The sequence below is a fragment of the Budorcas taxicolor genome, chromosome 11 (assembly GCF_023091745.1).
Source record: "Budorcas taxicolor isolate Tak-1 chromosome 11, Takin1.1, whole genome shotgun sequence".
Lineage (NCBI taxonomy): Eukaryota > Metazoa > Chordata > Mammalia > Artiodactyla > Bovidae > Budorcas > Budorcas taxicolor.
In genome coordinates, this window is record NC_068920.1 from 74,436,840 (window position 1) to 74,452,235 (window position 15,396).

Below are 15,396 nucleotides of genomic sequence, written 5' to 3' on the forward strand. Positions count from 1 at the left end.
TTCTCCACGGTATCTTCCCAACCCAGGGATGGAACCCGGGTCTCCCGCATTGTAGACAGACGCTTTACTGTCTGTGCCGCCAGGGAAGTCTGAATTAGTACTTACTCAAATTTAATAAGGCAGATTAACATATTAATCAAATCACCAAAATTAATTTAGTTAAATTAATACTTGCAAAAACTATAAGCAGTGTATGAGTCCAGTATTTCCAGGTTTTTCCCATTAAACCTATCAACCCGCATAGATACATCAAAACTATATCACCTCCCCAAGTGTCACTCCTTTTTTGCTATATTAAAGAGAACTTTAAAGTTTTTGCTGTATTAAAGAGAACTGTAAGACATACCATGTCAGCATTACGTTTCTAACTCTGCCTTCACATGTTTAGTTAGCTTGGAGACATGTCTCTAACATGCTTCCAAAGCAGGGTTTCTCAACCTCAGCACTACCGACATTTTGAGCTGGATGATTTGGGGGAATGCATGGGACACCCAGGCCAGTAGAATCTCACCTTACTCCAGTTACGACACCAAAATGTTTCTGGACACCCCCTAATGTCCCTTGGGAAAGGAGGGGAGACGGGTGGGAAGTCACTCCCAGTTGAGAAACCACTGTTCCAGTGAATGTTTTCCTGCCTGGCTCTCTGCAGACAATTTTCTCTTTTCTGAGCTAGTGCATTACCTCAATTTCTTCATACAGGCCGAAGTGAGCAGACCTGAAAAACAAAAAAAGGACTAGCTGGTGTTTTTTAATTGCAAAAAGCAGCAGTATGTTAACTAGCCCAAGAACGTCTCACTTAGCTATCAGCAACACATTGGTAGAACTGGGTCTCAATGCCCATTCAAACACTTACCAGCTGTGTGGCCTTGAGCAAGTCACTTAACCTCTCCCAATCAGTTTCATCTGCAAAATCGGAATAACAAGATCTACTTTGCAGACTTGCTACATTAGAGATAATTTAAATAATTCTGCACCTAACACATAGAACTATAATAAATGATATCTACTATTAATACCGTAAAGGTTGATAGCACCGAAGGATATTGTACACCCTCTGCAGTACTTACAACAGCACTCCAAATTTATCGTGTGTTAGAATCACCAATGACATTTGTTAAAAACCGAAGATGCCCAAATCCTAGTCTCTCAGAGATCCAGAAACAACACTAGAAAAACTGGCTGAGAGTTTTTTATATTCTAATTGACTATGGTGTATTTTCACACTGTTGTAAAACTAGGCAACATGCTAAGACTCATGGGAGTAAGTAATACATGAAAACAATTGAACCGCATAAAATATTTGCACATAGAACAAAAACTACTGTAAAATAATGATGTTTCAACAGTTTATTTTGAAGGTCACTTTAAAAACAAAGTTAAAGACAATCTGAAAAAAAATTGCACAGAACACATTTATTAAATAAGTTGTGATTAAATCAATAAGGGAAATGATGTCTTCTTCTGCAACTCCGAAATAAGTTCTGTTGTCCTGAAGGTTCTTATTCTTCCAAAAAGGGGGGGAGGGGGGAATCATGGCAATTAAAGCTGCCTCTTAATCATGTAAATCTACAGTAGAAACCAAATTTGTCTGTTCTTCCCAATAAGTCAGTTTCGATCTTCAAACTGTGCCTTGTTTTTTAAAAGATATGATGCTAGAAATTCAATGGGATTTGGTGGTCTGTAAGGGAAAAGAAATCCACATTTTAGAAATTTACATTCTAGATGTGTTAAATGTATTGTTCCATAAAATCTTTTCTTTTTTTTTGGCTGCACCATATGGGATACAAGATCTTAGTTCCTGGACTAGGCATTGAACCTGTGCCCCTGCAGTGGAAGCACAGAGTCTTAAACCACTGGATTGCCAGGAAGTCCCTTAAACATATTTTAAAATTAAGCAGCGGGTAGGAGGGGGAGCTGGAAGAAGGCAGTCAAAAGGTACAATACTCCAATTATAAGTACAAGGGATGTAACGTGCAACATGACCATAGCTGACACTGCTATATGATATACAAGAAAGCTGCTAAAAGAGTAGATCCTAAGAGTTCTCCTAACAAAAAGATGTTTTCTTTTTTTTCCACTGTATCTATATATGAGATAATGGATGTTAACTAAACCTATGTGGTAAACCACCATGCTATATACTTTAAACAGTGATGTATGTCTATATTTTTCTCAATAAAACTGGAAAAAAATTTTAATAAAATGTTATTTCACATTTATCACCTTTACATATGTTCTTTTTGCTGATAAAACAGGTGCAAAAATGAAAAGTTCGGGGAACATCTATTTTAAACTCTACTATAAAAAAGCATATTTAGAACTGATTTACAATAATCTCTAAACATTCTCTTAGCACTTTAAATAGCCTTTTGAACTAACTAGACAGAGACACGGAGAAGGCAACGGCAACCCACTCCAGCACTCTTGCCTAGAAAATCCCATGGACGGAGGAGCCTGATAGGCTGCAGTCTATGGGGTCGCTAAGAGTTGGATACGACTGAGCGACTTCACTTTCACTTTTCACTTTCATGCACTGGTGAAGGAAATGGCAACCCACTCCAGTGTTCTTGCCTGGAGAATTCCAGGGACGGCATAGCCTGGTGGGCTGCTGTCTATGGAGTCACACAGAGTCAGACACAACTGAAGCGACTTAGCAGCAGCAGCAGACAGAGATAATACTTGTTACATAATAATCTGATGGATTATTTTGCTAAAATGCCTTACAATAAATCCAAAAACTTGCATTTATTAATAGAATATTACTTTAATAAAACTTTTTCAAATTTTATTCTTCTAGAATTTAAAGTAATATTTAGAATTTCCAATATACTGGCCTTCTTTTAGAGTGTTCATTATTAGTCTTTTGAGAAAAATATCCAAGCAAGAATACTGGAGTGGGTTGCCATTTCCTTCTCCAGGGGATCTTCCCCACCCAGGGATTAAACCCACAATCCCATTTCTCCTACATTGGAGGGAAGGTTCTTTACCACTGTGCCACCTGGAAGCCAGTTACACCCAGTAAATATTGACTAATATTAACTTACAAAAAAAATGTCTTATTGATTTACTTAAATCAATAAGATTTACTTAAATCAATTATTTACTTAAATAATTTAGGTAGACTTACCAGGGAAAAAACATGTACAGAACAGAGAAAAAATTGTAATCTTGCTAACAAAAAAATGTAAATTAAAACAACTTGGTAAAAAAAAAAGTTTATAACACATGTGTAGCTAAGGCTATGATGACACTGGAAGAATCTTAAGTATAAACTTTTCAATGGAAATATATTATTATGGGTCAAACACCATAAAAATAGTCATGTCATTTGAAATAGTAAACCAACTCTTGGGTGTTTATCATAAGGAAGTAATTAAACAAAAACAAAAGGAAATGAAAGCAGATAAACTACCTGGTGACCAACAACAATAAAGGAAATTGGACCTAAATGTTCAAAAACGAGACATAAAATTACATGTATACCATGATTACAAATATGCACATAGGATCTAAGACTAGTAGAAAAAGAAAATGTCTGAACTGAGGTTATATCTGACTTCTTCTAAAAAAATCTTTAGTATCTATAAGTTCCTTATACAGTAAAAAAAATAGCTACACATAATTAATGATATTTCAACCAGGGAAGTTTTTATTTTGCTTTCTCTGGTAAGCCCATTTGCAGACAGACACTATTATCTTACCTTTCCTTTGCAAGTACAGCAAGTCCTTGTAATAAGATAGGCACAACTGTCTGATCCAGATAGGCACGAGTTGGCAAAGACTGGAGATCCACTTTCTGTTTTGATGACTTTTCTGCGTTAATTTTCTCATTTTCTACTATCCTCTAGAGAATTTTTTAAAAAAAAGGCATAAATATTAAAACTGCAAATCTCTCTGCCAAAATAAAATCAGACTCATTTCTAAATGTCATTCAAGAATTTTTCTGAAGGCACCATAATATCTCATCCTTTTAATGTCCTATCTCCAGATGCTACACTTACTTTCTCTCTTTGCCTTTTTTAGGAGCAAAAATAAGTCCTTTTTCTTTGAGAATACCTTTTTCCAGTGTGCTTCAAAAAAATCTGGACATGACACTAAGTAGCACTGAATCACAGTGAGAAAACTAGTTCTGTTTCAATTTCTTCATCACAGGTAATATCAAAGACAAAGTCTCAGTTTGATCCTAAGATGTCTCTAACACTTCTGTAACACTTGCTAACCTCCCTTCTTAAGACAGGAAACAGGTTTCAGGCTCAGAGGCTTCAACAGGCAACAGAGTCTAGCTAAAATATATTACCTCTGTTTTGTAGTCTCTTTTGTATTCCCTGTTTTCATTTTTATAGTTACCTCTACCACAATGAGAATGCTTTTCCATTTATGTTTCTTCTTAAAATAAATGCATCTGATTTTTAAAAGTAAATTTAAGAAAAAATATTAAGTAAAAATAGCCAAAAAACAGAAGAAATGACTAATATGGCAAAGATCATTACTGTGATACTAAATAATGTTTAGAAAATGATGACTTATACTTCCTTCACCTAAGAATCTCCATGAGAAAATTCAGGCCTTGCATACAGATTCATCTGATATCCAGAGTATCAAAAACTGCTTTACTAAAAAGCTGTGCCTTCTGAAAATCTACCATTTCAGAAGTTTAGAAATAAGTGGCTATCTCAAAAGTCAAAACACTATTAAGAGCACTTTTATTTAAAGAACTGTTGTTCCAATCATACCAGAATGGATATAAATGAGTCAATAATTATAAAAACAATTTTTCTATACTTAGTTTTTTTAAAGAAAATTTTTTATTTTGTAAAAACTGGGAAAGAACTTTAAGCATATAACATACATACCATGCTTTTCAAAACATTTGCCAGAACTATCAGATAACTTGTCTAGTTTTGTTTATGATTTTTCAGTCTAATTTTTGGACTTAATAAAAATAATTATATATGCTAATGAATGGAAGAGCTATTTGCCCATGAATTAAGAAACTTCTTGTTCATCAGTAAATGTCAACAAATATATAATAAAAACTAGTCATTTACATGACATCCCAATATCTCAACAAAAAACAGCAATACGTAAGCAACTCTAATAAGATCCTAAAATAAGGTCCTTGACAAGTTCTCTCATTTATATCATTTAAACATTCAGTAAATACTTACTATGTAGTGTAATGTTTAATTTTAGTAAAGTCAAAATCCTAAATTAATCTAAAAAAATTTACAGTTGACCCCTGAACAACAGGAAGGTTTGGGGCACCAATGCATTCTGCCCAGCCAAAAACCCACCTATAACTTACAGTTGGCTCCTCCATATCTGTGGTTCTGTATCTACAGTTCTACATCCTTGGGTTCAACCAACTGGAAATCACGCAGTACACTACAGTATTTACTACTGGAAAAAAAATCCACATTTAAGTGGACCCACACAGTTCAAACCTGTGCTGTTCAAGGGTCAAATGTATATCCAAACTAACACACATACTCATAATAGATTAAGCTTTTAAGAGTGTGGAACAGTGACCACAAAAATGGGGAAAAGTAAGGTGAATCCTATGATTGCCACGCTTATTGCATCCTGCCTAGAGAACTTACAATGATACCCAGGAAGAAGCAACCAAGGAGAGCCCTGCAGTCTCCCTAAATTGAGAAGACAGAGTTGAAAAGTCAGAGACATCAAGGGAACTAGAAATCGCAGAGTGCTAAGAGGACAGTTTCACAGAAGGGAGTTGATCAGAAAAAGACGAAGAGATCGTCCCCCACTTTTCAGGTGTGTACTAGTCGGAGCATGAGTGTGAGGGAACTACCCAAGGCCAGAAGAAAAAGCCACTTGGAAGAAGCACATGGCACAATCCCCAGAGCTTCACAGGCCAGGAGTAGTTCATGGTCCTATGACCTAGATGAAAACCTCGTAATACATAAAGCATGGGGCAGAATACACAAGGAAGAAATGAAGCATGAACTAAAGGCCAGTGGGTTAGTCACTCAGTCCTGTCCGACTCCTTGTGATCCCATGGAGTGTAGGCTCCTCTGTCCATGGAATTCTCCAGGCAAGAAAACTGGAGTGGGTTGCCAAAGACTAATCTGGTCCCATCTAAAAAAGCTTAAAGGCAAACTTCAAAAGGATCAAAACGTTCCCAAATAACTTGACCATGTCCCAGAACAAAGCTCAAGGCTTGAAGAAATGCAAAAACAAATGCACCAGCACCCAACAAAGTACACAGAACAAAGCCTTCAGTAGAAATTACCAGACAGACCAAGAAGCAGGAAAAAACCACCCATGATGAAGAGAAAAACCAATTCACAGAAACAGACTCAGAAATGATACAGAGAGCATCAGCAATGCCATTAGGCTAGTTATTATAATATATTCCATATGCTAAAGAAGACAGAGGAAAGAATGAATAAATTAAGCTAACAAAATACTTGAAAATATTTGAAAAAATGTCTGAATTTTCAAACATCATTAAAACTCTAAATGCAAAGATCCAAGAAACTCAATTCTAAGCACAAGAAACATTAAACAAAAAATTATGCCAAGACACATCAAAATCAAGTTATCTAAAACTAGTAATAAAATCTTAAAAGCACAAAGAGAAGGCATTTAAATATGGAGGAGCAAAGAGAGTAGTGATAGAACACTTTTCATCAGAAACAACATCAGCCAGAAGACAGTCAAGCATATCTACACTCAGCAAATATACCTCAAAACAAGGGGAAAATAATTATACTTTTTAGACATTCAGAACCTTAAAGAATTCCTTACCAGCAGACCTCCACTACAAGAAACACTAAAAAAAGCCCTCCAGGAGGGTGGGAAATGATGCCAGATGGGAAGCTGGATCTACACAAAAGGTTGGAGAACCCAGAAATAATATCTATATGGATAAACGTGACTCCTTCCTCTTAATGTTTAAATCTCTTTTAAAGAGATAATTAGACAGAAGTGAAGGGAACACTTCCGGGCTCCGCAATCACCTGGAGCAGGCGGCATTAGGTTGACCCTGCTGGGCCTCTTTCTGTAGCTCCGCCTTTGCTCTGGTCTTTCTGGAAATCTTGCTGGTGCCGGACAGCCTCCCAGACGCGTGTGAGGGACCCCCATAGTGCGTACATTCCACGAACGGCCCCCCAGGGCAAGGGCACAGTGCAAGTCTTGATGGCCAGTGAACCGAAACAACAATGTGGCTTTCTGGCTTGTTCACTTTACTGTTCTGTTTCTTTGAGCTGCCTCTTGCTGGGCTGCATGAAGCGGCACGCTGTTACCAACGTGCTTTGCTGGCAAGTGCTCTGACCAGTGCTCTAGGGCTGCGCAAAAGATGACTTGCTTCCAGTTAAGCAGAGCATTCCTGGCCTGAGCTTTGTTAGGGGACTGCTGGCGCTACCTGTTGTATTCACTCATCTTTGTCAACTCCTCCAGTTACAATTAATATTCTCCCAGTCTTGTTATTTTCTTGGCTTCATGCTGCCACATACTGGAAAAACGCAGTGCAAAGGGTTCAAATAGTTTATCTCTACTGAGACCTCTCATCCATAAATTCAGCACTAATCAACAGAATATTCTGAAATTCATTGCTTGTCATTAAATAATCTTGATGTCTGCTACAGTTTTTATGCTTTTTTAGTGGCCAAGAAAGTCTGCTCCAGCTTTTTATATACTATAAATTCCTCAATACTGCTCTCAAAGAAATCCATATTGTAGAGGACGTTAACAAATTGAGGGCTGTTGTTGAATATCTAATAATGAAACCTGCTTGCCCACTGTTTGTGAGAAGACTTTGTCTTCAGAGCATTGCACTAACACTTGAATGGTTTACCATCCAGCTAAGTTATATGTAATATAAATGAGTATTATTAGCAGCTGGTACTTCTGTTGCTGCTGCTAAGTGGCTTCCGTCGTGTCCGACTCTGTGCGACCCCATAGACAGCAGCAACCTACTAGGCACCTCTATCCCTGGGATTCTCCAAGCAAGAACAATAGAGTGGGTTGCCATTTCCTTCTCCAATGCACGAAAGTGAAAAGTCAAAGTGAAGTCGCTCAGTTGTGCCTGACTCTTAGCGACCCAAGGACAGCAGCCTACCAGGCTCCTCCGTCCATGAGATTTTCCAGGCAAGAGTACTGGAGTGGGTTGCCATTGCCTTCTCCTGGTACTTCTGTTAGAGATGGTTAATTCTAGGTGTAAAACTGCCCTCAATGCAATTTACATAAATGCATCTCAAAAGAATAATAATCCTTTTCCCAGCATGCAAAATCAAACTTTTAAACACTGAGAAACTTTATTGTAACATATAAGTTTAAATCTTGTGACAAATGTATCAAAAATTCTTTAGACTAGTGTGCCTTAATCATGAAGTACATCTATTTCTCTTGCAAAAAGAGCTCTAAAAATTGTTTTCATCTAATTGGTAACCTTAATTTGTATCTGGCATGAGTTGATTATGGTTAATATTAACATGTAAATTCAGCATATTTTGAGACAGTATTCTTTTGCCATTCAGTAATTTTGAGTGATTTTAACAAAAACATTTCCCACTATGTTTAATTTCAAATTTTTTCTGAACCAACCAAGTGCTGCTTGGTTAGGACAGATTTATTTTGGATGTATCACTATAATAGGAATTCTATATGTATCTTATGCTATGATCCTCCAAATTTTTATTTTCATAATTACTTCTGTGGCTTTGAACATTTTTTTTTAAAGGTCCCAGGATAAGCTTGTTTGTTAGCCAACTAGGTAAATATCAGTGGTCACCTAGCATTTTACATTCCAGAGCAGTAGTCCAGACAGTTTTCCTTTCAGAGACGCATTGAGTAACATTTCTCAAATACAAAATCCTTCTTTTCAAGAAATGTGCACACACAGGTTTCAGTAGTTTACACAATTACTCAGATCAGATTCTTGACTAAGAGTTTTCTCAGTTTCCTAGGCCTAAATTTTCACAATTACAGCAGTGCAGATGCCTTTTGAAAGGCATGTAACTGAAGATTTAGCATATGACTGAACTTGGTATCTGTTCTAAAATAATAATGAAGATTATGTATCAGTTCAGTTCAGTCGCTCAGTCGTGTCCGACTCTTTGCGACCCCATGAATTGCAGCACACCAGGCCTCCCTGTCCATCACCAACTCCTGGAGTTCACTCAAACTCACATCCATCGAGTCAGTGATGCCATCCAGCCATCACATCCTCTGTTGTCCCCTTCTCCTCCTGCCCTCAATCCATCCCAGCATCAGAATCTTTTCCAATGAGTCAACTCTTCACATGAGGTGGCCAAAGTACTGGAATTTCAGCTTTAGCATCAGTCCTTCCAAAGAAATCCCAGGGCTGATCTCCTTTAGAATGGACTGGTTGGATCTCCTTGCAGTCCAAGGGACTCTCAAGAGTCTTCTCCAACACACAGTTCAAAAGCATCAATTCTTCAGTGCTCAGCTTTCTTCACAGTCCAACTCTCACATCCATACATGACTACTGGAAAAACCATAGCCTTGACTAGACGGACCGTTGTTGGCAAAGTAATGTCTCTGCTTTTGAATATGCTATCTAGGTTGGTCAAAACTTTCCTTCCAAGGAGTAAGGGTCTTTTAATTTCATGGCTGCAATGTGGAGCCACCCAAGACGGGTGGGTCATGGTGAAGAGGTTTGACAGAATGTGGTCCACTGGAGAAGGGAATGGCAAACCACTTCAGTATTCTTGCCTTGAAAACTCCATAAAAAGGCAAAATGATAGGATACTGAAAGAGGAACTCCCCAGGTCGGTAGGTGCCCAATATGCTACTGGAGGTCAGTGGAGAAATAACTCCAGAAAGAATGAAGGGATGGAGCCAAAGCAAAAACAATACCCAGTTGTGGATGTGACTGGTGATAGAAGCAAGATCCGATGCTATAAAGAGCAATATTGCATAAGAACCTGGAATGTCAGGTCCATGAATCAAGGCAAATTGGAAGTGGTCAAATGGGAGGTGGCAAGAGTGAACATTGTTACTCTAGGAATCAGCGAACTAAAATGGACTGGAATGGGTGAATTTAACTCAGATGACCATTATATCTACTACTGCAGGCAGGAATCCCTCAGAAGAAATGGAGTAGCCAACATGGTCAACAAGAGAGTCTGAAATGCAGTACTTGGATGCAACCTCAAAAATGACAGAATGATCTCTGTTCGTTTCCAAGGCAAACCATTCAATATCACAGTTATCCAAGTCTATGCCCCAACCAGTAATGCTGAAGAAGCTGAAGTTGAACGGTTCTATGAAGACCTATAAGACCTTTTAGAATTAACACCCAAAAAAGATGTCCTTTTCATTATAGGGGACTGGAATGCAAAAGTAGGAAGTCAAGAAACACCTGGGGTAACAGGCAAATTTGGCCTTGGATTGCGGAATGAAGCAGGGCAAAGGCTAATAAGAGTTTTGCCAAGAGAACACACTAGTCTTAGCAAACACCCTCTTCCAACAACACAAGAGAAGACTCTACACATGGACATCACCAGACGGTCAACACCAAAATCAGACTGATTATATTCTTTGCAGCCAAAGATGGAGAAGCTCTATACAGTAAGCAAAAACAAGACCAGGAGCTGACTGTGGCTCAGATCATGAACGCCTTATTGCCAAATTCAGACTTAAATTGAAGAAAGTAGGGAAAACCACTAGACCATTCAGGTATGACCTAAATCAAATCCCTTATGATTATACAGTGCAAGTGAGAAATAGATTTAAGGGACTAGATCTGATAAGAGCACCTGATGAACTATGGATGGAGGTTCGTGACACTGTACAGGAGACAGGGATCAAGACCATCCCCATGGAAAAGAAATGCAAAAAGCAAAATGGCTGTCTGGGGAGGCCTTACAAATAGCTGTGAAAAGAAGAGAAGTGAAAAGCAAAGGAGGAAAGGAAAGATATAAGCATCTGAATGCAGAGTTCCAAAGAATAGCAAGAAGAGATAAGAAGATTATGTATACTTGCCCATCAAATCTGATTTAAAAGATTTAATTTGTGAAGTCACTCAGTCGTGTCTGACTCTTTGCGACCCCATGGACTGTAGCCCACCAGGTTCCTCTGTCCATGGGATTCTCCAGGCAAGAATACTGGAGTGGGTTGCCATTAATAGGAAGGTTTGTAGGTAAGGTTATTGATTGGGAATGGGGCCAGAGGAGGAATTAAGAGGTAAACAGTGTACATTTCTATTTTGCAATTCAGAGGTAGGTTTGGGGGAATTGGATGTACAATCCAACTGTGACTGAGTTGTATGTTTAATACATTTGTTAAGCTTCCATCAATTTCTTTATAAAATTCATTCTTATCTTTATTACTGCTGTTTAAAACATTGCAAAATGTTAATACTGAGTACTGTAATGGTTTTTGTAACCAGTATTCTTCTGTGTATGTAACTTGGATTTCTCAAATACACTCAGTGACTTATCAGTAACATCAGTTTTCTTTTTAACTTTTTGATCCACAGAAATGTGATACTTACTTGATAGCTCAACTGTAGCCAGCTATTTTTGTAATTTTGAAATATTTATCTACTAAGTTAGAGAATGCTCAAACTACTGCACAACTGCACTCATCTAGTGATGAGTGATGCTAGTAAAGTGATGCTCAAAATTCTCCAGGCCAGGCTTCATCAACACATGAACCGTGAACTTCCTGATGTTCAAGCTGGTTTTAGAAAAGGCAGAGGAACCAGAGATCAAATTGCCAACATCCGCTGGATCATGGAAAAAGCAAGACAGTTGCTGAAAAACATCTATTTCTGCTTTACGGACTATGCCAAAGCCTTTGACTATGTGGATCACAATAAACTGTGGAAGATTCTCAGAGAGATGGGAATACCAGACCACCTGACCTGCCTCTTGAGAAACCTATATGCAGGTCAGGAAGCAACAGTTAGAACTGGACACGGAACAACAGACTGGTTCCAAATCGGAAAAGGAGTACGTCAAGGCTGTATATTGTCACCCTGCTTATTTAACTTCTATGCAGAGTACATCATGAGAAACACTGGGCTGGAAGAAGCACAAGCTGGAATCAAGATTGCCAGGAAAAATATCAATAACCTCAGATATGCAGATGACAGCACCCTTACGGCAGAAATGAAGAAGAACTAAAGAGCCTCTTGTGGAAAGTGAAAGAGGAGAATGAAAAAGTTGGCTTAAAGCTCAACATTCAGAAAACGAAGATCAAGGCATCTGGTCCCATCACTTCATGGGAAATAGATGGGGAAACAGTGGAAACAGTGTCAGACTTTATTTTTGGGGGCTCCAAAATCACTGCAGATGGTGACTGCAGCCATGAAATTAAAAGACGCTTACTCCTTGGAAGGACAATTATGACCAACCTAGATAGCATATTCAAAAGCAGAGACATTACTTGGCCAATAATGGTCTGTCTAGTCAAGACTATGGTTTTCCCAGTGGTCATGTATGGATGTGAGAGTTGGACTGTGAAGAAGGCTGAGTGCCAAAGAATTGATGCTTTTGAACTGTGGTGTTGGAGAAGACTCTTGAGAGTCCCTTGGACTGCAAAGAGATCCAACCAGTCCATTCTAAAGGAAATCAGCCCTGGGATTTCTTTGGAAGGACTGATGCTAAAGCTGAAACTCCAGTACTTGGCCACCTCATGCGAAGAGTTGACTCACTGGAAAAGACCCTGATCCTGTGAGGGATTGGCAGCAGGAGGAGAAGGGACGACAGAGGATGAGATGGTTGGATGGCATCACTGACTCAATGGACATGAGTTTGAGTGAACTCTAGAAGTTGGTGATGGACAGGGAGGCCTGGCATGCTGCGATTCATGGGGTCGCAGAGTCGGACATGACTGAGCGACTTAACTGAACTGACTGAAGTTAGAGAAGCCCATTAATTTCAGTTGACTGTGGAGGGGATAGAGTCTCATTATTATTATGTAATCTGATGGTTTCAAAAATTAAATTTTCTAGAGCAATAAAGTAAGTATAATATTAAGTAAACAATTTAAAAATTTTTAAATAAAAAGGATAATTGACTTTTTAAAGAAAAAATGAAAACAATTGCAGGGTTTATAACATATACAGAAATATAATATGTGATAACAATATAAAGGCCTGGAGAGAGAAAATGGAAGGATACTGTTGTAAGGTCTTTATACCATACGTGAAAAGATATGATACCACTTGGAGGTAAATTGTGGGAAGTTAAACTTCTGTACAAGTCCTAAAGCAACCACCAAAAAAATTGTAAGTCAATAGTCAAAATAAAATCAAATTCTAAAGAGAAAAGCAACAGCTGTAGAACAGTGACTTCCAGACTTTGAGATATCACAAACAAGTAAATTAACAATAACATATTGATAGAGGGGACTAACAAGATTGTTAACTTTATTTAACCAAGCAAAACCTCACAAACAAACAAGCATAATTATTATTTTACTATCACCATGAACTCATAAAAGAACAGGCATTTCAAAATTATGCAAGCAAGAAAACCAATCAAAAAAAAAAAAAAGAAAACCAATCACCAAATAATGTAGCACCATCATTCATTCACTCCACTTTCCTTTTTTCTCACTGTACTATGGAAACTGGTCTGAAGGTTTGAAAAACTATATTTGTTATCACTGTATCATGGCTCTGCCTCCATATACAAGCACCAACAACAGAAGACTGCACTGATGCCTAAAAACAATCCTCTTAAATGACTAAAACACTAAGCAGCATAGAGTATCTTCATCTGATTCAGCATAGCAGCTCAATTAAAAACTACATCATGAAGATTCAAATTCTCTTAACCCTGATATCAAACCAAGAAGTAATCAATTTACAGGCACAGAGAAGTCACTCCACATGACAGGGAATTCTGGAGTTGATCAAGATGAGCAATATAATTTAATCCCACCTCAAAAATGTCAGCCTGCCTAGGTTTAAAACACAGTTCACTTTCTTCCTGGTGAACTTAGACAAGTTAGTCAACTTCTCTGAGCCTTGCAAGATGGAAAATACACAAAAGTTACTTAGCACTAATACTAGTAGCTATTACTATTATTACTGTACTTGGAAATGGTCCTGCCCTCATTTATCCATACTTAATTACTGATGTCTTTCTTTCCCCCATAAGACACATACACTTTCTCTCTATTCCTCACCAATTCCACCTGCTGCTGCTGCTGCTAAGTCGCTTCAGTTGTGTCTGACTCTGTACGACCCCATAGACGGCAGCCCACCAGGCTTCCCCGTCCCTGGGATTCTTCAGGCAAGAACACAGGAGTGGGTAGCTCTGGTTAATTGAACTGTTCTAGCACTCATTTACAAACTAACCTCTTCTTTTAGAAAGTAACCTCTTAATACCTGCATGAGAAAGCTCTATAAAAGTATACTCATTTTGTATATGGTTTTGCACACTTACTCTCTAAATTCAGGTTTAACCATGTAAGGCAAAAACAGTGTCTACTACCTGTGTTATAGCTTCCAATGTCTCCTGCCAATGAACTCTGCAAAGATATCAACCTTGACTAAATGCTGACTTCACCAGCACACTATCTGCTACAAAAAACAATGGGTTTCCTAATTGTAATGTGCAGTTTTTCCACTGCAATATTCCAACAGAACATAAACAGCCACCAACCAAAACGATTCTGACAATCTCCATTAGTAATATGTTTCTTTCTCTATATCAAAGTTCAACCTCTGGACTCAGCTAGTATGTACGGCTACATACCACGAAGCATTAGTGCTGCTAATAAAATAAGCTGCCCATAATTTGACACTATTTGGTTCATGATGATAAAGTTTTCCCTTGTGCAAAGCAACCTAGCAAAAATGGATCCCAAGTTTTCTGCAGGTCTTAAGAGACGCAAAGATATGGCATAGGAACTGGGCAAGTTACCTCGACGTTGTCTGTGAGACCATATTCAGAGTGGGGATTTTCTGCAACCTAGAAAACAAAACACAAGTCACAGAGGCATCAGCCACTTTTCCTTGCTGCACACCGCCACCCTAAATCCAGGGCCTCCTAGTACCTGCGTCTGTCCCTCCAGCATCTGCTCTGGCTCCATGGCTGACCCTGCAAGTCACACTCCCCGGATACCAGTCTTGGAAAACAAGAAAAACCGTGAGTTACCCGGGAGATTTTAAGATGAAGACGCCAGGATGGAGCCCAACCCAGTCCCGACCCCGCCCCTCACCCCCACCTGGGCGCGAGAGCACCCCGAGCTGTAGAGGAGCAGGATGGGACTGTCCACGACCGGGCGCCCGCATCAGGTCCGGTAGCTCCGCGGTACTCCCAAGAACCTAGAAGAGGTGGGGAAAAGGGGAAAGGGAGCTGATTACCCGCGCCCAAGCCGTTCGTTCTTAAGAGCCCTGTACCGCTCCAACTCCCAGCACAAACCGCTTCCGCCGTAAGTGGCGGATGTCGC

The 15,396-nt window shown here is 38.9% G+C and overlaps 1 protein-coding gene across 2 annotated transcripts; it reads right to left on the reverse strand.

Annotated features, from left to right (window-relative positions):
• Positions 1 to 1,338: 1,338 nt before the first annotated feature.
• DPY30 (dpy-30 histone methyltransferase complex regulatory subunit) lies at positions 1,339 to 15,396 on the reverse strand. 2 transcript variants are annotated; one of them, XM_052648967.1, is made up of 5 exons: positions 15,311 to 15,396; positions 15,001 to 15,072; positions 14,868 to 14,915; positions 3,702 to 3,844; positions 1,339 to 1,678 (listed from the first exon to the last, which is right to left on the reverse strand). In XM_052648967.1, the coding sequence occupies exons 2-5, from the start codon at positions 15,034 to 15,036 to the stop codon at positions 1,606 to 1,608; spliced, it is 300 nt and encodes a 99-aa protein (XP_052504927.1). In that variant the 5' UTR covers positions 15,037 to 15,072; positions 15,311 to 15,396; the 3' UTR covers positions 1,339 to 1,605. The 2 variants fall into 2 exon arrangements, with proteins under 2 accessions (XP_052504927.1, XP_052504928.1); XM_052648968.1 differs by lacking the exon at positions 15,311 to 15,396 and adding an exon at positions 15,172 to 15,243.

Excerpts from the sequence above, each read along its gene's own strand:
- DPY30 (XM_052648967.1), bottom strand. The coding sequence starts at position 15,036 with ATGGAGCCAGAGCAGATGCTGGAGGGACAGACGCAG. Across the intron at positions 3,845-14,867 it reads GTCTCACAGACAACGTCGAG|AGGATAGTAGAAAATGAGAA; the intron begins GTAACTTGCCCA and ends AAAATTCTCTAG. Across the intron at positions 1,679-3,701 it reads GCTGTACTTGCAAAGGAAAG|ACCACCAAATCCCATTGAAT; the intron begins GTAAGATAATAG and ends TTTCCCTTACAG.